General features: G+C 52.5%; 2 protein-coding genes across 5 annotated transcripts in view; one reads left to right on the top strand and one right to left on the bottom strand.

Annotated features, from left to right (window-relative positions):
- Positions 1–20,554, top strand: part of Ephb2 (EPH receptor B2) — a 181,561-nt gene that overhangs the window by 38,280 nt on the left and 122,727 nt on the right. The window lies entirely within an intron of this gene.
- LOC146894113 (uncharacterized) lies at positions 15,853–18,566 on the bottom strand. The gene is made up of 4 exons (XM_085690467.2): positions 18,510–18,566; positions 16,495–16,834; positions 16,303–16,367; positions 15,853–16,005 (listed from the first exon to the last, which is right to left on the bottom strand). Exons 1-4 carry the CDS (start codon positions 18,564–18,566, stop codon positions 15,997–15,999), a joined length of 471 nt encoding a protein of 156 aa, XP_085546593.2. The 3' UTR covers positions 15,853–15,996.

Here is a 20,554-nt window from a genome sequence, read left to right on the forward strand (position 1 = left end):
CAAGCCATCCTTCAAGAGGAGGGTTTCTTGGAGAAGGAACTTCCCAGGGGCAGCTGGAAACCTTGGACTGAATTTTTACTCTGTCCTAACTCTGTCTGTGACTTGATTTCCACATCTGTAATGTGACATGAGATTCTTCCTCTCCCAAAAGCATGTTTAGATTCAATACGTTGATTCCGTAAGTTGTGTGGGGTCTGGCGCATGCCCCGTTTGTTCACTGGGATTTCTAATATTATCAGGCTTTAGGAAGAGGGAAGAAAACAGGTGTTTGGTCTTCAGAAGCGGCCGAATGCTGTGCCCGTAGCTTGTGTGGCTCCTCTCAGGAAGTTCTCAGAGTCTAGAAGATGAGGTCTTTGTCTGAGAGCTTGGCGATGGTCTAGGGCCACACCCTGGAAGGGTCCAGCCACATCTTCACCCAGCACATTGAGATTCAGGATAGGTAGGGACTCAGGCCAAGTGAGATGGCTGAACTAAAACAGCCCAGGGTGGCCGGGATGGGGGCTGTGGGGCCAGAGGGGCTGCAGCCAGCTCAGGAATTCTGGGGGAAGAGGGTTGCACTCTCTCCCACGGGCCCTGGGGAGCCACTGGCAGGCCACGGTCAGGGAGTGACATGATGAAAGGGGTGTCCAGGACGGTCTGTGCGGCTGCGGTTTCACGATGAATGGGCGTTGGGAAGCCTCACAGGGGAGGCAGGAAGCCCGGCTGGGCAGCTGGCCTAGGAAGAGGGGGGTCCCAAGAGAGAGGCACAGGGTCTCCTAACAGGCTGACCTGGAACCCCCGTCAAGCCCAGCCAGGTCAGGGCTCAGGGCTGAGATGCTCGGGTGGGTACAAATGCTGGGTTTCCCCTCTGCTGGTATAGCGCTGCTATCTCGGATGTAAGGGGCATCCTGACTGAGCTGAGTGGGCCTGGCTGGCTGCAGATTTATGAGGTGTGGGGAACATGACCAGGGAGGACAGGTCCTTGGCGGGTAAGATGGGCCTGCTGGGAAAGGGGAGAGCTAAGGACATTCTCCAGTCCACAGTGTGAGCATGCTGGTCCCAGCCACAGTTCCTGAGAGCCAGGCTCAGGACAGGTAGCACCTGTGGCCTCAGTTTCTCCTTGTCGATTCTCTGAGAGGGTGAGTAGATCAGGGTCACACAGAAGAACTATAGGCAGGAAGGCTGTAGAATGTTCCAGAACCTCATTGTGTTTCTGGGTTGACAGATGTGTATGACTTGAAGCAAGTTACAAACAGTATGAATTTCGGTAGGAATGTGATTCCATTTGTGACTTTCAAAGGAATAAATACCCATTTATGCCTCTAAAAATACATTTAATGTGTGGTAAAATGTCTAAATGATCGCTAATTGCGCCCACCTCCAGAGAGAAGGCTTTGACTTTTCACTGTAGACCCTTCTATATTGTCTCAATATCGCATAATAAGCATATTTTGTTTTCACTTAAGAATTTCTTTTTTTTTTTTAAACGCAGAGTGATGGTAGAGGTGATGCTGGGGGAGGGGCTTCCCCTTGACAGTGGGTGGTGGGTGGCTGGCTTTAGAGATCTAAGAGCGCTCAGTGCTCTCTTGAGACCATCTGGAGTTCTTGGGGGACCCTCTCTGCTGCAGGCCTCAGGGCCCACCCAGATGAGCTCCCAGAATCCTGCAGGTACAGGCTGGTTTCAGGTTGAGCACATGGGGCTGGGAAGGCAGGAAAAGGTCAGCAGCCATTGAAAGGTGCTAAAATTTAACCGGATGAGCAGGGGTGTTTCAGAAGGGAGACCAAGAGCAGACCTTTCGCCTTAGGCCTTTGCCGCTCTCCAGGGGGCTCTGGACAGATTCTCTCATCTGTCTGAGCTTTGGTGTCCTTGTCCGTGCAGTGGTTGTTTTGATGATGTTAAACATCAGATGGCACTTGCTCACATACAGCCAGCTTACACAGTGGGTTCCACAGTGCTAGAAATGGAATCTAGGCCCTCAGCTATGCTAGGCAAGTGCCTCACCACGAAGCTATACCCCACCCCCAAAGCTGTGTATGTGCATGTGTGTGTGTGTGTGTGCAACAATCGCCCAAACTAGGATATAGCCGATTCCTGAGAGTTTGGAAGCACGCTGCTAGAGTTCCAACACCCTGTCCTTGGCAGGCAAATGAGCAGGGAGGTCATAGCAACTCAACAGGACACCAGGCCATCCCTTGGATCCAGGTCCACCCTGTGTGAGTGCTGAGCCCAAACTAGCCATGGTTCTCATAGCACTTGCCTCTCAGTTGGGCTCGAGGACACCTGCCAAGCAGGATGCCTCAAAGCAGCCCGAACTCTGTGACTCTGAAGATAGTTCAGGATTCAGGCTGCCAGTCAGGGTCTGAGAAACATCCGCTCAAGTCCCACTGTCACCTCTCAGCTGTGTCTTTTTATTTCCTTGCATGAGCTAAGTGGTCCCTCTGAGCCTCAGTTCCTCCCGTTGGATCATGTGGATGGGAGACAAGCTGGACCCGCCTTTGAGGTTACATTAATCTTTTCTAATGAAGTCAGCTAGTTAGTCAAACCAACTCGTATCCCCATCTTATAGCCTGGTACCCATGGAGGGATCCAGCTGATATGGATAGGGGATGGATGAACGGACGGACAGACTGACGGGCCGGCAGACAGACAGACAGATAGATGGCGGGTGGGTGGGTAAATGATGACAGGTAGATGAATGAGTGATGGATGGGAAGGTGAGTGAGTGGATGGATGGATGAATGGACAGACAGACGGATGGATGGGTTAGCTAACTGAAAAACACATCCATAAATGACTGGATGGAATCATGGATACTTATGTCTCAGGACCGTTGTGTAGGCAGAGACTGCTTGTTCGTTTTCTGGCCGCCCCAACTGGAAATAATCACACAGAAACTATATCAGTTAAAACACTGCTTGGCCTATTACTTAGACATATTCCTGGCTAACTCGTGTATCTTAAGTTAACCCATTTCTAGTATTTTGCTATTTCTTCTTGGAACATTTATCTTCAGGCTATGTCCTGGCTGGTCTTCTGACCTGCCGCAAAGCTTTCTGGAAAGCTTTAGACTCAGAGACCAGGTCTAATGGCTTCACACAGCCACAGTTCCTTCATGTATAACATGGTGACACTGAGGCTTGTGCCTCTCAGTATGACCCAGCATGCTGTTTACCGTACTTAGCAGTGATCTGTCTGTTGTAGGCCCTTCCTGTGCTTCCAGATCACCCATGTGGCTGGAGGGCCTGATGTCATCTCCCTTAGCATCACCCTGCTCTGCTCAGTGCGATGACAACCACTCAGTGAAGGTCTGATGAGCAAGTGTCCCTGTCGTAGGACAGTTATAAGAAGAGCATGGGGCAATGAAGGGGACATGCTTTGCAAACTGTGCATTATGGGGCCTAGAGCTCAGTATGCAGCCAGGTCCACACTGTAGTTCTGCCCCAGCTGACTCCATAGGACCAAGGATTCAATGTTGCTTCCATCCCCACCCCACTTCCTGTATGTTCTGTGTCACCCCATTCCAGAAGGAGGTGTCATGTTTAGGAGAGATAATTAACATTGAATTTCCTTGATGAAAACTACATTCTCTCCTTGCCCATATAGTCTCAAAGCCACATTTGATGGCCCTCAGGGTAGGTGAAAAGGCCAAGAACCATCCCCATACCCCACTTGGGCTACACTCTGCCCAGAGCTTGGGCCCTCTAACCTGTAGATGCCAAACCCCTGAGCAGGTGGAAATGACAGCCTAGCTCACCCATCTACAGCTGAGAAGACTGAGACATGGTTGTGCTTAGCTCGCCTGACCACGTTCCCAGCTCACCGTTGATCCTGCCCTCCCAACTCCTGCAGTTTGGTGGGATTGGGGCATGAGGAATGAGTTATATACCCCAGGGTATGGGGCGAGGTAAGTGCACAGAGGGAGCGCAGTAGCCTTTGCCAGGCCGCCGGGGTAAACTGTGGACTTCGGCTGTGCTCAGGTTGAGGCATAGTGGTAATGCCTGCTGGGTAATGGACAGGAGATTCAGGGAAAGTCCTGGCTGCCCACACAAGTTATTCTTGTTCTCCTGGGCCCACATCCCTACTAAAGTGACTCCAACTGTGCCTTTGGGGAGCATCGCCTTGTGTTTCTTGAGCCCAAACTCCTAAAAATCGGCCTCCTGTCATCCTAACTATAGGGGGCGGGACACTTGCCATATAGAGTTCATATATCTGGGGAAAGGGGACCTTGGGTCAACTGATTATGCCCAAAACGTCTGGAAATCACTTCCACATTACCCTGTAACTCACGGTAACCCGCTTTCTTATTCCTGCCTTGGACAGCTCCCCTTTGGCCAGGACAGTGATGTTGGGACAGTCAAAATGACAGCCTTGGGAAGATGGCTATGTGTCTTATCTGGTCTTGTAATCTCAGGCTCTTCACAGGCCTGTGTGACTGGGGAGAAGGGAAGTCTCAGTTGTCCAGATAGGGAAACCAAAGCTCAGAGAGGTGAATGTACTCTCCAAGAGTCACACAGCTCAGCCAAGGGAAACCTAGAAATAAGATCAGCCCCCAGAGCCAGTGGTGTAGCTGAGGCAGGTCTGCTGTCTCTTCTGGGCCAACTGGAGCATCACCAGGAGCCTTGGCGGAAATGCAGAGCCTAGGTACTATCGCCAGCTGGGTCCCATGATCCTAGTGACTGTGGTCTTGTGGGGACTTGGGGATGCTAAAGCCAATGCTGCTGGAAGTGTCCTTACATGTGGTGAGCCTCAGCTGGCCGAGACCCATCCCTCATTGGTGTCACAGGTTGGGACAAACAGAGGAAGCAAAACTGGGTAGATTTTTTTTGTTTTTTTATTTTTGTTTTTCAAGACAGGGTTTCTCTGTAGCGTTGGGGCCTGTCCTGGAACTAGCTCTTGTAGATCAGGCTGGCTTCGAGCTCACAGAGATCTAACTGCCTCTGCCTCCCAAGTGCTGGGATTAAAGGCGTGCACCACCACTGCCCGATTTAAAGCTGGGTAATTTTATGAGGGTCCTGGAGCTAAAACTCAGGTCCCCGGGTACTGCTTTCACAACTAGTACCTTACTAACTGAGTTAATCTCCAGTCTATGATTGTTTTCATCATGAGAATGTGTCAGCATGGTTGCTCAGCATAGGAGAGACCGCAGAGAAGTGAGTATCGAAATCGGAGTTAAGCTTATATGACCTGGGCCAGTACGTGGTCTCTGAGCCTCCATTTTCCTATCTGTGAAATGGGGAGAAGCCCTCCACCCTGATTTGGGGATTGAGTAAGGTCCCTCCTGATTCCTGCAGCCAACCCAGCTTCTCTTCCCCTGACAACCAAGCCCTGACTTTGGATGCCTGCATCTGCCAGCGTACAGTGGGCGCTATCTCCAGGCCAGCTTAGACCCTCATAAAAGGGTAAGCTGAGGCTGAAGACAGCAGCAGAGCTTGGCGCTGGCTCTGATTCTCCAGCTCTGGAAGGGGAACCCGAGTGTGTGCTGCACGCCTCCCTTCCTGCCAGCACCACTCAGTATGAGGGGCAGCAAGTCACCATCTGTGTTTTCCAATAAAAGAAAATGAAAATTGAAGCACATTAAAAATAGCTCAATTGGGATTCCGCGCGAGTGCTGAGGCCTGCTGTGGCAGAGACATCCAGCCTGCCTCCTCCTCCCCGAGCCTGGCACCAACGCTGCCGGGAGTCATCTGAGGCCATCTCCCAGGAGTGTGTGGGAAGGGATAGGGTGCAGACAGTGGCCCCGAGAGCGCCAGCCAAGCACCACTTGAGACCCTAACTCCAACGTCTCTGCTCTTGGCTAGTGGAGTGCTCGGTCCTTGAGGACCTACCGAGAAAGGAGAGTGGATTCAGAGCCGTGTCTCGGGCAGGCTCTGGACAGTAGGTCCCCAGGGATGCCTGCAGCCTCAGTCTCTGGAGACAAGCACAAGGGCTCCACAAGGCAAACCCTGGCTGGGATGTCCGACTCACCATGTCCTCATCACCAGAGGCCAGGGAGGTCAGGAGTCTTTCTGGGCCTGTGGGGCCTCTTCCAGGCTTAGGGACCCAGAGAAGCTCTTCCCCTTGTGCCACCCCAGCGTTCTCGATTTCCATGATATTGGGGCCTGCCTGTAAGACGGAGAGAATAAGGGTAGACCCAGCAAGCATTTCCATCCATGACCTGAACACCTTGTGAGGGTGACCCTGAAGTAGGTCATATGGATGCAGAATCATGGAAGCATTGTGCCCTGGCCACACAGCTACTGTGTAGAGGCAGGGACAGCAATCAGGGGAGCTCCCCCGTGACCCTGGAATGCCATCCCTTTTCTCTTTTGGAGGAGAAGGAGTTCTGAGGTAGAGTCACATGTGTCCCAGGCCAGCTTCAGGTCCACTGTGTAGCCTAGAATGACCTTGAACTTCAAATCCTTCTGCTTCCTTCCCGAGAGCTAGCATTACGGGTATGCACTCCCATACCTGTTCTAGGCAGTGCCGGGAATCGAACCCAGGACTTTGAGCATGATCGGCAAGTGTTCTACCAGCTGATTTGCATCCCCATTTTCCAAAGTGTCACTTGTCCTTGTGGGCTCTCTGCAGCACTTTGCTCCTTGCCCAGTTACTGCATAAATCCCTGTGAGTCCGATTACAGGGCATGGCTTCTACCTCAAGGCTCTGAGTACTGGCCAGGAGGTGGCCCTAGAGCCACCCAGCAGCCCACAGCAGCCAGAAGCCAAACAGCCTGGGAATGAGCAGGGCCCTGAGAAGCTCTCTGAGCCTCGACTTCCTCATCTGTAGAATGGACTCATAATAGTTCTTGCCTCTAAGACCTCTCTATTGCAGGGACCTGGTATGTGACTGACACTGGGTTCATAGTGGAAGAGCCACCTGCCGTGGTATCCCGCCGAGCAGAGCAGGGACTGTGGCCCAGAACCCACATCCAGCCTACCACCAGCTCAGGCCTACCCCCACACACCATGTGTGCCTGATTCAGAGTTAGAAATGGCGTAGAGAGAAAGTAGCCAGAGGCACCCCATGCCCATCCCGGCCTTGCTTGTTTTCATCAATGGGCGTGGGTGTGAGCTCTCGGCGCTAACTGGTCTCTCATGAATGGTCCATTCATTCTGTCGTCATTGTAACAAATCACCGCAGACTCAGTTCAGTGGCTCCCAGCAGCACGAAATTCATCTCGTGAGCTCGGGAGATCAGGGAAGTAGGATCACTGAAGTGGGTGCTGGGGGCCACACCCCCTCTAAAACCGCAGGGAACCTTGGGCTTCTGGAGACCTGTGCTCCTGGGCTGTTCTTCTGGACTGTGCTTCTGGGCTGTCTACTGCAGCACGCCCTGCCCCCCCCCGCCCTCCTCACCTCTACTCTCTGATTGCCCCTTCTGCACCCCTCCACCATCTCATGATAACACCTGGCCCTCTTGGGTATTCAGGGCAGCCTTCCTTTTCTCAAGACCCTTAATTCCTGCAAAGCCCTTTTTTGCCATTTAAGGTGATGTTCACTCTCCAAGGATTAGGATGTGTGTGTCATTATCCTTTGTTCCATAGACAAGAAAGCTCTTTGACCTCTGCCTTGGCCAGACAGGATGGTCTCATGTCTGCGCTGGCAACGGTCCCTAATTCTCTTTATTGAGTGGCCGCTTTGTGCCAAGTCAGGTCGAGATCTGAATCATCCCAACGCTTGCCAGTATTGCCACCTTGCCACCCATGCTCTGAAGCAAGCGCTTGACAGACTGACCTCTTCCAAGGCTTTTGTCGGCCGCTCAGAGCTAAGGGATGCTCCGTGCCCTTCCAAGTCCTTCACGAGGCGCTAGCACATTGAATCCCAAACTGTGCCCCATAGTTGCCATCGCTGTCCTTTGCTCGGGCCCTTCTCTGCTCCGCCCTGCTCTCTTCAGTCTCAGAGCCCTCGTCTCTGTCTTCATCATCCTGACTTTCATCCCCACCATCTGCCACCTCGCCATGAGGACTCACCTACCCCCATCCATCTCCACATTGGGTGCTCCCTGCACGGCACCATAACAGCCTCTTAGACCTCCGCCTGCCGTGACCCGTTAGGTAGGACTGAAAAGGCGTCTCTGTCACCCTGTAGAAGCTCTGCAGACCTGACTGGGTTTGAAGACAGACGCACCAGGGAAAGAGGCCCAGAACCTAGAGGGAAAAGGCCTCTAGAGGTGTGGAGACGAGGCCTCCAGCCTCCCTCACCAGCAGCCTCGGGGAGATTCCTTGGGAACTCCCCATTCTGGATCCCCCATCAGGGTCTTCCCCCCTCCCCGGAGAGCTGAGCAAAGCCAGCGGGAGATGGGACAGATAATTGCAACTTTAAATAAGGCCAAGTTAAAGCTCCCTGCCAGGCCTGGCCCAGGGGACTCCGAGCCGTGGAAGGAGGTAGCAAGAAGGAAGCCTCGGGTGATGCCCAGAATCCCAGCACATCCCAGCTCCCTGGAGAACTCAGACATGGCACCATCCCTGTCTGGGCTTCAATTGTCACGTTTGTCTGATGGGGATCTGTGAAAAGGTGCCTCCGTGGTCTCTAGCAGATGCTCTGAGGGGCACCAGGTAGGTACTCGGTGACCTGAAGCTTACATGCAGTAGCCTGGCAACACTGCCCACCTTAGAGGTCCCCCTTGTTCCTCTTCTCAGCTCCGCCAGCCTCCAGGAGGCGGGACGGTGGACACAGTACAGGCTTTAGGTTAAGAATTTCTCACTGGTCCCCCTGAGTGGGTATTTACCACCCCCATGTTCCAGATGAGTGTGTGTATGATGTGCAGGCATTAGGGTCCCCCATCAGCCTGAGGGGACCACCTACCATATATCTTAACCCTGTAAGAGAAGCACCTGCCCTACTGGGATGGATGCCAGCATAGGAGGTGCTTGAGGTTCTAGGTCCTGTCTCCCAATCAAAGCAGAAATTCCTAACCTGACTCCCAGCGCCAGTGGGTCTGATGCTCCTCCCAACCCCCAGCGCCAGCTGCCTGCTGCCACCACTGCAGAATTCCTAGTGAGGAGGCGCCTCGTAGCGCTGAGAAATGAGGGCAGAGGGCCAGGCCTGTCCCATTCAACAGCTGAGCTGGTCACTTGCTCATCATCTGATGGAGTTCTCCTCAGGCCAGGGAGAGACATGTCTGCTGGTCACAGGCATGAACCTGGGCTCACTCCAAACATGAGTCCAGGAAGTGACTTCAGATGTTGGAAGGAGAGTCGGTACCTGGAGGAGGGGCATCTTGCACAGTGAGGGAAGATGTCCTAAGGAAGACATAGTAGGCTGAGTCTTCAAGGCTAATTCAGAGTTTCCCAAGGGAAAGGGTTAGCCAAGCTGGACAGGGAAAACAGTGTGGACATGCACAGGGAGGTCAGAAGGGGGCCAGCTATGTAGAGGCAACTTGAGACCTCTTATGTGGCTTTCCTGCAATAAACCCGACTTTCTAGGCAAGGTAGTGCAGGGATAGCTGAGCAGAACAGCCAAGTGGGCTTCAGACACCCCGGGGATTGTGCTGGGGTGCCATTATGAGAGGCAGAAATGTCACGCTGATCTTGGTTGCCCCCCTCTGGGCTGGTAAAGAAACATGCCTTCCTGCCATTGGCAATGTTCAGTTTCTTGGCGCAGGGTGCAGATTTGAAGAGCATCTATCTCGAAGTTCTCTGCTTCCCCCAGGGAAGCCCCTCTGCCATCATGCAAATGAGTCTCCAGCACAGTCATGACATCTCCCCTGCCAAACTTCACCGGAAAATAGGAAAGTTCTCCACAGTGGCAGAGCCGCGGCCCTCACGCACCTCTCCAGCAGTTTTGTAGAGGCCGCAAAAGCATCCACAGGTGTGGTGGACAGATGAGGTAGCCTTAACCCTCCTTCCTCCCTCTGCCTGGCAGCAGCCTCCTGCCTCTGGATCAGACCATGCCTGCTTCCCACGCTCCATGCTGCCGTGCCCAGGCCTGGAGCCCACCCTTCCAAGTCCCTACCATCTGTTCCAGCCATCCCCTGAGAATGTCACTGAAAAGGTTCCTTGGGGCAGGGAGAGGAATTCCGGTCACATAACCCAGAAATTAAAGTCAATCTCCCTTACCAGTTTACTACCAATCTGGGAGGGCGGGGAGAGGGCAATCTCAGTCTACTAAGTGAGCCCCAATATGTTTATTTGTAAAATAGGGTGCGTGACCTCGACTTTGAGGGGTTTGAAGAGGCTTAGATGAATTTTGCATGTTGCCCACAGTTAGATGCTCAGTAAGCAGTAGCCATGGCCATGGAGATGCTGGGAGTAGGGTGGGCTCTTCCTCACAGCTGGCTCAGGAGACCCCTACCCCCATGTCTAGTCACTCAGAGCCCTCTTTATTTCAAGCCCAGTCTTCCCAAGCCCTTTCTGCTGTCATTAGCCCTCTGTGCCCCACAGTGTCACCACCACCACCTGGTTCGAGAAGCTCGTGCGCCTGAGTCTGTGCCTGGCATTTCCCCTTCGACCCGTATCACTGCTAGGTTGGCAGGAAATGTGCAGTAATTGATGACAGAGGCTCCGAGGCGCTTCGGGATGAGATGTCACTGAGTAGTTCTGGGAAACCAGTACGCAGGACACGTTGCAGACCTGGCACCTCACCACCTGACTTGCTGGAGCGGTTGGCAAGAAAGCAGATGTCAGGGGATGACGGTCACCTGAGCAGAAATGGTTTCTGGGGGTTTCTTATCTGTGTGCCCATGCTATGGATGGCCACAAAGAGGCCTACAGGGGAGCCATTCGGGCATTCTAGAAATGTCTCTTCTGAGCTGGCAGACGCTTTGAAGAAAAGGAGAGATTTGGAGCCATACGACGTAGGGTGGAATCAGTTTTGTTTGGGCGTGCTGTGTGGCTTGCATGGCTCTCTCTACCTCTCTGAATTTACATTGCAATTCTTAATCTATAGAATGGATACATTACATAAGAGAAGGCAGGGAGAGATGGGTCAGGCCACTCTCCTTGGAGAGGTGAGGCATAGCCCTTCGACCTGCCATTGAGGATTGTGGGGTGTGGCGTACCTGTCTCCTGGGCTGTTTCTCTCTTAGGCAGCTCACCTCTTCCCTACCTGACCACCAGCTGTCCCTTCTTCCTGGAACATCCTGTGCCCAGCTCTGTTGCCCCTCTTCCCCTTCTTCCTTTTGTCTAGCTGTTTCCTACACTATATGTGGGTTTCAGGCCAAGTGCCACTCACACGGGGTCTCCTCCAGCCCCTGGTCAGAGTTGGGGCCCATCTAGTGAGGTCTGGAATCTGAATGCCTGTCATCTGGTGCCTAGGGTTCTCCCTGCAGCAGGGAGCCATGACGGGGTGTAGGGGAGGCCTCTAGGAGGTGCAGTAGGCCTCAGGCACATCCTGTACTTACGTGAGCCGAGCTGTCTGGAGGCAGAAGCCAGACCCAAAGGCGGCAGGGCAGAGCTGGTTGGCAGTGCAAGCAAGTGGCAGAGGCTGAGGATGGAAGTGTGCAAGGCCCTTGAGAAACTGAGAATGAAAACCATAAGGAGTTTAGAATTTGCCCCAGATTAGCTGATTTTTGGGGAATGGTGCCTGTTTTTGTTGTTGTTGTTGTTGTCCTCCAGTATGTAATACTGACTTGGCACACAGTTGATGCAGGCTTGGCCCTCAGTAGGCATTTGACCAATGCAGGCTGACTGGATAGAAGGAGCAGAAAGCAGATGTGTGGGTGTGTAAATGAATGATGGGAATGGAGGGATGGGTCGATGGAGAGCTGAATGGGGGAGGGAAAGAGAAGGAAAAGAAGAGAGGGAGGGAGGGCGAGACAGAGGGGTAAACTAAGTGAGAGGCTGGGTGTGTGGGCAGCTGAGTAAATGGAGTGAGAGGGTGGGCGGAGAGGAGAGCAGAGTATGTTCATAAACCGTTACCTGGGCTGGGTGCTTCAGTGGATGCTAATCAGAACGGCTGGGTGCTCTGCTGGATCTGTGAATGGGTGGGTGGACAGGCATGGGCGTGGATGTGTGCATGGGTGGCGGGTGGAAGTTACAGCACCTTCCTGATGACTGAGGGATCAGATGGTTGGAAAGCCAGACGGATATGTGTGCGGGGGTCACTGGTGAACGAATGATTGAACACTAAATCCTGATGTGGCTAAATGCCCGACGCGTTGCCCAGAAGCCGAGGGGCGCTCCGGGTTCTGAGGTTTGAGGTAATTGCCCTTCACTGGGGGAAACCAGGGCCAATTAGGCAAAAAGACCCAGCTCCTGCAGGCCCTGCAGCAGGCTTGCTAATTGACTTCAACCTCACAGGCCTGGCGTGGACTTCACAGTGGCCTGTGTCATATTGATTTGTAATTTACACTCCGCTCACATCCAGAGGATTTGAGGCGACTTACACGATTAAGCCTGCATACAGCAGGACAGTTAGATATTAAGCGAGACAGCGGCAAGGCCACAGAGCGGGGAGGATGAAGAGTTACTGGTACGCCTCCGGGCTCTGTGGCATTCTAGCTGTGTGGTGTTAGGTGGGCTTCATAACCTCTCTGAAACTTTGTTTTCTAGAAAGAAAGGAGGTCGGTGCTGTGGGGATGGATGGAGAATGGATGCCCACGTGGATACTACAGGAGTGGGTGGGCGGGTGAATGGGCGGTAGATTATTGGGTGAACAGAATGATAGACATATGGGTGTTGGTGGGTGGATCGGCAAGTGGGGACAGTACTAATTCCATCTCATAGGACATTTTGAGCATATGTGACAGTTCAGCTCAGTGGTTGCCATAAAGTAAGGGCTTCAAATTACGCAGTTGGCTTCCTGTATCTAACAGCTCCACCTCTGTGGATCCAGCCAACTGTGCATCAGAAAGATTCTAAAGCAACTTTGTATCTGGTGGCTGGAGATGCAGTTCAGTCGGTAGAGTCCTTGCTTAGCAGGCGCAAAGCCCTGCCTGCGCTCCATCCCCAGCTCTGCAGGAAATAGAGCGCAGTGGTGCACGTCCGTCATTCCAGCATCTGGGAGGTAGAGACGGAAGGATCAGGCGTCTAGGGTCATCCACAGCTGCAGGGTTAGAGGCCTGACTAGGCTGCATGAGGCCTGTCATTTTTTTTTTTTTAAAAAAAAAATCACCTCTTCACTAATCACATACAGACTGTTGTCTTTGCTCTGGCTCCCCAACCCAACAATGAGGTATGATGGTTTCAACAGCCTTCGTGTTGTCTTCCATATTGTAAATGTACAGATGACTTCAGGTTCCTGGGAGGAGCCTGTGGGTTCTGTGCAGTCTCTTTGCTATTAAGTAGAAGGGACTCTGGTACCTGACCTCTGGCATCTGGTATCTGTGGGGTTCCTGGAACCCAGCCCCTCGCCCGTACAGTGTTTAAACTGTCTTCACAACCTGTGAGTGTGTTTGCTGGAAGAAGACACTAGGCAACCAGGAGGGTGGTGTGACCCGGGACGAGCCTGGGAGGACAGGATGGTGGTGTAGAGCTAAGGAAATTTTCACAGTGAGGCTGAGTGGCTGTGACATCACCAGCCTCAGCCCTGCCTGTGTGGGGCTTGCAGTCCAAGGTCGAGGCTAATAAGAAAAATGTTGTGTTGGGGCTGGGTGACAACCCCGTGAATGGGGTTCCCTGCGTTCTAGCTCATCAGTGGCAGCATCTCAGGGGAAGTGACATTTGAAGTGGATAGAAACCATACGTTTAAGTGCAGCCCCAGAAGGGCTGGGACTGTCTCAGGGGAAAGCACGGTGTCTTGAAGAACCACTGTACGCAGGCGATCTACCCAGGGTGACAGGCAAAGGGGAGGAAGTTATTTTACTTTTGTTTGCACTTTGCATTGTCATTTGTATTTGTTTGTTTGTTTGGTTTTGGTTTTGGATTTTTGAGACAAGGTTTCTCTGTAGCTTTGGGACCTGTCCAGAAACTAGCTCTTGTAGACCAGGCTGGCCTCGAACTCACAGAGATCCGCCTGCCTCTGCCTCCCGAGTGCTGGAATTAAAGGCATGTGCCATCACTGCCAGCCTGTATTTGTTTTTGAAGCAGGGTCTCACTGTGTAGCCCTGGGTGGCCTAGAACTCTATGTAGACCAGGCTGGCCTCAAACTCATAGAAATCTGCCTGCCCCTGCCTCCTCCTGAATGCTATAGTGGTGTGTGTGTGTGTGTGTGTGTGTGTGTGTGTGTGTGTGTGTGTGTGTGTGTAAGTCAGAGGGCAACTTGCTGAAGTCCATTCTCCATCATGTGGGGTTTTGGGGATCAAAATCAGGTGGTCAGACTTGGTGGCAAGCACTTTTACCTGCTGAGCCATTTTGCTGGTCCAATAAAATATTTTAATATTTGGTAACTACCCCACGTAAATGACTGAGGCCTGGAGTTAACAGGTAACTCTCCCTCTAAGCTTTATTCTTAAAATGGCCTTGAAGACTAACAGTTCTCTCTCATGAATGGCGCAGTCATGGACTGTGGGTGTATGTAATGTATGTAGGCATACATAGTAGGTGTATGTAGTAGGTGTTCATAGTAGGTGCGCAATATTGCCCCCTGCTGAGATTTTATAATCTACTCATTGGGTACAAATGATACATGAATTCATTTAAGCCAAAGTGTTGATGAACAGGTAGCCGGATGTGTTGGGAAAGCTCCGAAGCCATCGGCTGGGATTTAGTTTCTGACTTGCTGTGTGATCGTGGACAGGTCACTTCACATCTCAGAGTTTTAAGCTTGCTCTATGAAACCAGGCTAGTAACGGCATCCCTGGGGTTATTGTGGGAACGAAAGGAACTCTTAATGTGTCCAGGCCATCGGTCCCTGCCTCCCTTCCTTCCCTTCCTCAGCAAGCCCTGGTATTCATTTACCGCCCACCCCACCCCCAGCAACCCCGTCCCAGACCCCCATCCATCATCCTGTCCTTGGCGGAGGTTAAGTGGGTCCCTGAGCAGCGAATCCAAACTCCCCCGAAGCTCGGGCTGCACAATGCGGCCCGCTGTTAGTGAGTAGCCTGGCTGGCCCGCCGGATTGGGTTTCAGCCGGGGCAGCCGGCGCTGGCGGATGCCCAGGCCAGCAGCAGGCAGGCTGGGGACATGGTGCTGGAGCTGGCGTCACAGGGACTCCTCCACCCGGGCCTGAGAAAACACAAGCATGCTCCAGGCAGGCGAGGGCCAGGAGCAGCGTGACAGGGAAGAGTGCAGAGCGCTGCGTAAGGATTTTACATTAGCGGGGTCCCCTTTCCTCGAGCCGAAGGGCCAGGCCGGCAAAGCTGGGAAAACAACACGATGCCTGCTGGCAAGTTTCACGCTAGGAAACCAGAACCTTCCAGGAGCTGGCTCAGGATTTCTCCAGCATCGTCCCACAACAGGCCTTACCCTTGGCCAACGACCCTCCCTCCCACTCTCAACACAGAAGAGAGGTCTCTGGAAGGCTGTACAGGCTGACCTGGGTTCAGATCCCAGCCTCTGCTTCTTTTTTGGCTGTGTGACAATAGGCAGGTCTCTGGGACTCTCCAGGTTCAGTCTTCTCATTTCTGTCATGGGAGATGACAATGCCAGCTTCCAGAGTGTGTGAGGGCCTGGCACGGAGGGCTTTGGTGGAGGGAATGATCCCCTATCCCTTTTGTGAGGCCGGGTGACCTAGTGGCCTCTGGAATTGGACCCAGAAAGGTCAAAGTTTGTCTTGTCTCTTATCAATCTTATAAGAGTCCTCCATCTCTCTGTGCCTCAGTTTCCTTGTAAATTTGCTTTGGTATAACAGTGAGATGATACTCTTTGAAGTACCTGCTAGCGGTGGCCTCCTCAGGCATTCCGTATAGCCCAGTTCTTAGCACACATGAAGCTGAAGCCAGAGGATCATAAATTTGAAGATAACCCAGCTATTTATCAAGTTCAAGTCCAACCTGGGCTCTGTAGCACGACCCTGTTTCAAAAAGAAGGTTAGAAAACAAACCAATAGACTTTGCACTCGGCATACCCTCGGTTCCTCAAAGCCATGGTGTGAGGGACCTAGAGCAAGGCTTTATTCAACCCCATTTTATAGATGAGAAAAATCAAGGCTCAGAGAAGAGACCAGCCTGTTATTGGTCTTGAATTTACTTCCTGGTTCTTGGCGTCCTTTTGGAATTCTTCAGTTGGGCTGTGGAAAGAATGTTCTGGTTTCCAACCACTCATGGCTATGCCTGGCTCTCACCAGGTGGTACAATGCCTTCCAGGTCTAGTTTCAAATCACCTCAGCCCCACCAATGGAGGCAGGTACAGCAGGAGCTATGGGCAGGGTATAAGTACATACCACGTGTCAACCCTGGCTGTGAGGAGCTGGAGCAAAGGCCCCTGGGTACCGCTACCAGGGGACTACTCATCTTCAATCCCAAGCCCTTGCCACAGCTGGATTCCAACTCTGGCTTCATTTCTTACACCAGGGTTGCTCTATTACCTTGTAGTTCTTAGGACAGACCACATTACTACCGTCTTCAGGCATCTTCCATGGCTCCCTGATACCTGTGAATAAAATCCAAACTCCTCAGACTTGCATTCAAGGTCCTCTCCATTCTAGCCTCTGCATACATGGCTCTCACTGCGGCGATGTGTAGCCCCGAGCCCACTGCAGGCTGGCCATCTATTTTACCTGTGTCCCGATGCCCCAGTGCTGTGCCACCTGTGTCTCCATTCTGCTGAGCCCTCTCCACCCCTTCCAATCGCTTCTTCCTCTGAGACGCCGTTCCTGATTCCAATTTCATATCCAGAGCTGATTTTCCCACGTGTGACCCAGTTTTCCAGCCTGGATCAGCCACGCCCGCTGCTTCTCCCTGCTGTGAGTTCATCTGCCGGGCACGAGTCTGGGTGCTCCTTGAGGCAGGGACCCGTGGGTCGGTTTCTGCATCGAAGTCCTTGGCACAGGCTGCAGGAATCCGTGTTCGCTGTGACTCTGCTCCTACCCTAGCCAGAGGGGGAGCGGCCAAGGACAGCTGCCAGGAAGGAGGAGAATGAGCCAAGCCAACAGAGCAGGAAGGGCCATGCATTCCAGGGAGAACATTCTGGAAAAGTCAAGTCATCAAGTCTCAGAGAAGCATAGTGTCTTCTGCACACAGGATAACTGGGCCCTTGCGAGTGGAAAGGATGGCCTGTGGTGTACTAACCTGTGTGGCAGGGGCGTGGGGTGTGTTTATTGCTAGGTGAGCTAGGACTCTATCCGGTAGTCGTGGGACACTGTAGGGTGTTAGGTGATGGGATGTGGACTTTAGATTTGTCTCCTCTCTGCCCTGTACAGACTCAGTGTATCCACCAGTGCCAGGCTCTCAGTGCTGGGCTTATAATGAACAGGCAGATGTTGACCTCACTCAAGATGGAGGGCTCCAGGAGGGCTGAGGTTGTGGTTCAACTGGGAGGGTGCTTGCCTAGAATGCACCAAGCCCTGGTTTCAGTTCTTAGCACCATATAAAACTAGGCATGATGGCGCTTGTCTTCAGTCCCAGGACTTGGGAGGTAGAGACAGAAGGATCGGAGCGCAGGGCTACATAGTGAGTTTAAGGCCAGCCAGGTTTTGGTGAGACTTCGTCCCTAAAACAGCAAGGGCTTCAGGAGATATCGCATCGCTAACATTACAATGACCCATTGTACAGATGTGAAAAATGAGGTCCAGAGAGGAGAGGCCACTTCCCTGCAGTCACATTAGAAAGTACTGGAGCCAAGGATCTACCTGGGCCATCTGTGCCTCCTACCTCCTGCCCACTCAGATAGAGAGAACGCACACCTCTCTCTCCTTTTCTCTCTCCCTCTCCTTTTCCCTCTCCCTCTCTCTCTCCCTCTTCCTCTCCCCCCAACACACCACCCAAGCATTAGTGATTTTTCTTCTTCTGTGTTGTCTCATTTTTGTGGCTACAGTTCTGGCATCTTAGAAATAACACAGATGTGGCGATGAACAGAAGTGTACCCACATCCTAGTGTGCTTATTTTCCCATCTCTGACATCTGCTTCCTCATCTATAAAGTAGGGTCCCAGGGCATGGCCCCTGTAAGTTGTCAGGAGCCTGAAATGGCACTAAAAGACTTGACCAACCTTTAAATACGCCGACAGTACCTAATGAACACTCCCTCCTGATGTCCTTAGGACTTAAACACACTTAGTGCAGATGAACAGCGTACGTGGCCCTAGAGAGTTCCAGGCCAGCATGGGCTTGGGCAGTGCTGACGAGGTGGGTTGAGGAGCAGGGGGCATACATCTACCCCAGCCTGTGAGCCGGGGCCCCGTGCAGCCACCTCCCATCGGCCTGATGCTAACGACTTCAGTGTGTCTCCCCTTTTAGCTCAAATATTTCTGAAATGCATACTGCTCATTCACACGTAGCCGGAGGGGCCGGCGGGCCTCCCCAGCCTGTGCAATCAGGGCCCCCTGATTGCTTTCTTCTGTGCAGTCTCCAGGAAGCAGAGGGGGTGCGGTACAAGCAGAGCCGGGGCCAAAGCCACTCCCGTGGCCCAAACCTTGTTTTTTCCAGAGGAAACACACTCTGGTTCCAGTTTTTGCCTGATGGCTGAGAATTTGTGTGGCCTTGCTTTCCTCAGCACTCCGTTGGGGTCTTTGTTGTTGTCCTTTTGTTTCTGATGGTGCTTCACCCAAGGCCTGGTAACTGGTCTTCCTGGTTACCAGGCGATGTGGGGGCAGAGGAACAGCTGTGTCAGACAGGAGCTGAGCAGGTGACATCGGCGAGGCTGCTGAGGATGTCGGCTGCTGGGCATGGTCCAGGGCAGGGGGTTGGCAAGCTGCTGCCCTTTAACAGGCAGCCCTTCTCCAACCCAGGCCCAGCCCTCAGAGATCCTCTCCCACCAGTGTCCCCCAGCAAGCTCCGCCTCTGCTGGCTCCCTCCTCGCCTCCTTGCCTCTGCCTCTGGTGTCCCTCCACCATAGTTTTTGTTAACTTGACACAAACCTACTCCTACTCAGGAAGAGAGAGTCTGAGTTGAGGAATTGCCTCGTCAGTTGGATTGTAGGCATGTAGGTGAGGGCATTTTCTTGACTGCTGATTGATATGGAAGGGCCCAGCCCACTGTGGGCAGTGCCATCCTGGCCAAGCCAGTTCGTAGCATTCCTCTGTGAGCATACTTAGTTCCAACTCCGGGTTCCTGCTTTAAGTTCCTACTTGGCTTCTCTTGGTGATGAACTGTAGCCTGTCAGCCAAATATAACCTTTCTTCCACAAGTGTAGGTGGAGTTTTTTATCATGGCTCCACAAATAACCACACAGAGACTTATTATTAATTGTAAATGCTCGGCCGGTAGCTTAGGCTTATTACTAACTAGCTCTTACATGTTAAATTAACCCATATTTCTTATCTACGCTCTACCACGTGGCAGTATCTTTGGTTCAGCATGGCGTGTTAATCTCCTGCTTCCTGTGTGACTGGCTGGCGACTCTGCCCTTCTTCCCTGAGCTCTCATTTTGTCTGCAAGGCCTGCCTAACCTCTACCTGCCTAGCTATTGGCCAATCAGCTCTTTTATTGAACCAATCAGAAGGCACCTTGGCAAAAACACATCTTCACAGTGTACAAAAAGATTATTCCATAACACACAAGGTTAGTTTTGGTCAGTTTTTACCGTAGCAACAGAAAACAGACTATGACACCCACCCAGGATTGGCTGGCTCCCACCTAACTAGCTCCCAAGCCTCCATCATGCTTCTTTTCCTCCAGGAAGCCGTCCCGACAACCTGGCACTTCCACCTCTATCCTCCCAAACTCACCTCCCACAACCTACAGCACACACCTCACACATTCTGAGCTGTGGTCCTTGCCACATCCACGTGGTAATTAATTATCCGTGTGCAGAGGCAGCCGTCTCCCTGGGTGAGTGATTGCCATTGTCACCGTGCGCATGAGGGTGAGGGAGACTGAGGGAACCCAGTGACCCCCGGAGTGTGTGTAGTGAGGTAGTGTTAAGTGGCCCACAGGCGGACATTGGCAATTGTAGTTCTCATATTTAGTTTCCTCCTCCTAACGTCAGTGATACTGATTTTTCCATTTATAATGAGGTATTTTTTTCTCTTTAAAATGCACTTAAGAAAAAAAAAGTCAATTGGAAAGAAAAAAGTACATGAATCATCGCAGTCCGCGCTCAGGTTGGAGGTAGGAAGGCCAAAGTCCTGTCTACATGACAGGTTCCAACTTGCAAGACTGGTGGTGCAGACTCCAGCAAGTGGAATGAGGGGATGTCCCATGTGCCAAATCCATCCTGGGTCCTGGGGACGTGGCACCCACCCTTCAGGGATGGACAGGCTAATGAGAGGGGTGGCAAACAAGACAAGGACTCCGGTGAGCCCTAGGTCCTCACAGCACATTGAGCTGTAGCACTGTGGGGTGACGGTTCATTAGGGCTTTCCTTGGAGGTGACCTGACTCAGGAATATCGCCGGGGCAGGTGGCGGGGCAGGTGAAGGCCATGTAGAGGGGAGAGGCTCAGAAGGGCTGTGCATGTGAGGAGTTGTGGGTCAGACTGTGCCGCATAGCCTGTGCTCCTCCAGGGCAGCAGGACAGACGGGCAGCCTGGTGGCTTCCTAAGTCTTTGCTGGCCTCGGTTTTCCTGTTTGTGAAATGGTAATGTGCCGAGTCTCTCTTGGCATTGTGCAGATGTGAGCGAGTTTTTGGCTATTTTGTTTTCAGTGTTTTTCTCATATTTGTTTTGTGAGGGAGAGTGTGCT

Source organism: Myodes glareolus, chromosome 6 (assembly GCF_982192425.1).
Source record: "Myodes glareolus chromosome 6, mMyoGla1.1, whole genome shotgun sequence".
NCBI lineage: Eukaryota > Metazoa > Chordata > Mammalia > Rodentia > Cricetidae > Myodes > Myodes glareolus.

Coding starts and splice junctions, on each gene's coding strand:
- LOC146894113 (XM_085690467.2), bottom strand. CDS start 18,566: ATGTCACCTGCTCAGCTCCTGTCTGACACAGCTGTTCCTCTGCCCCCA. Junction 16,835..18,509: donor CTCTGCCCCCACATCGCCTG/GTAACCAGGAAG, acceptor CCTTCCTGGCAG/CTGTCCTTGGCCGCTCCCCC. Junction 16,368..16,494: donor ACTGGGGCATCGGGACACAG/GTAAAATAGATG, acceptor TTTTATTCACAG/GTATCAGGGAGCCATGGAAG.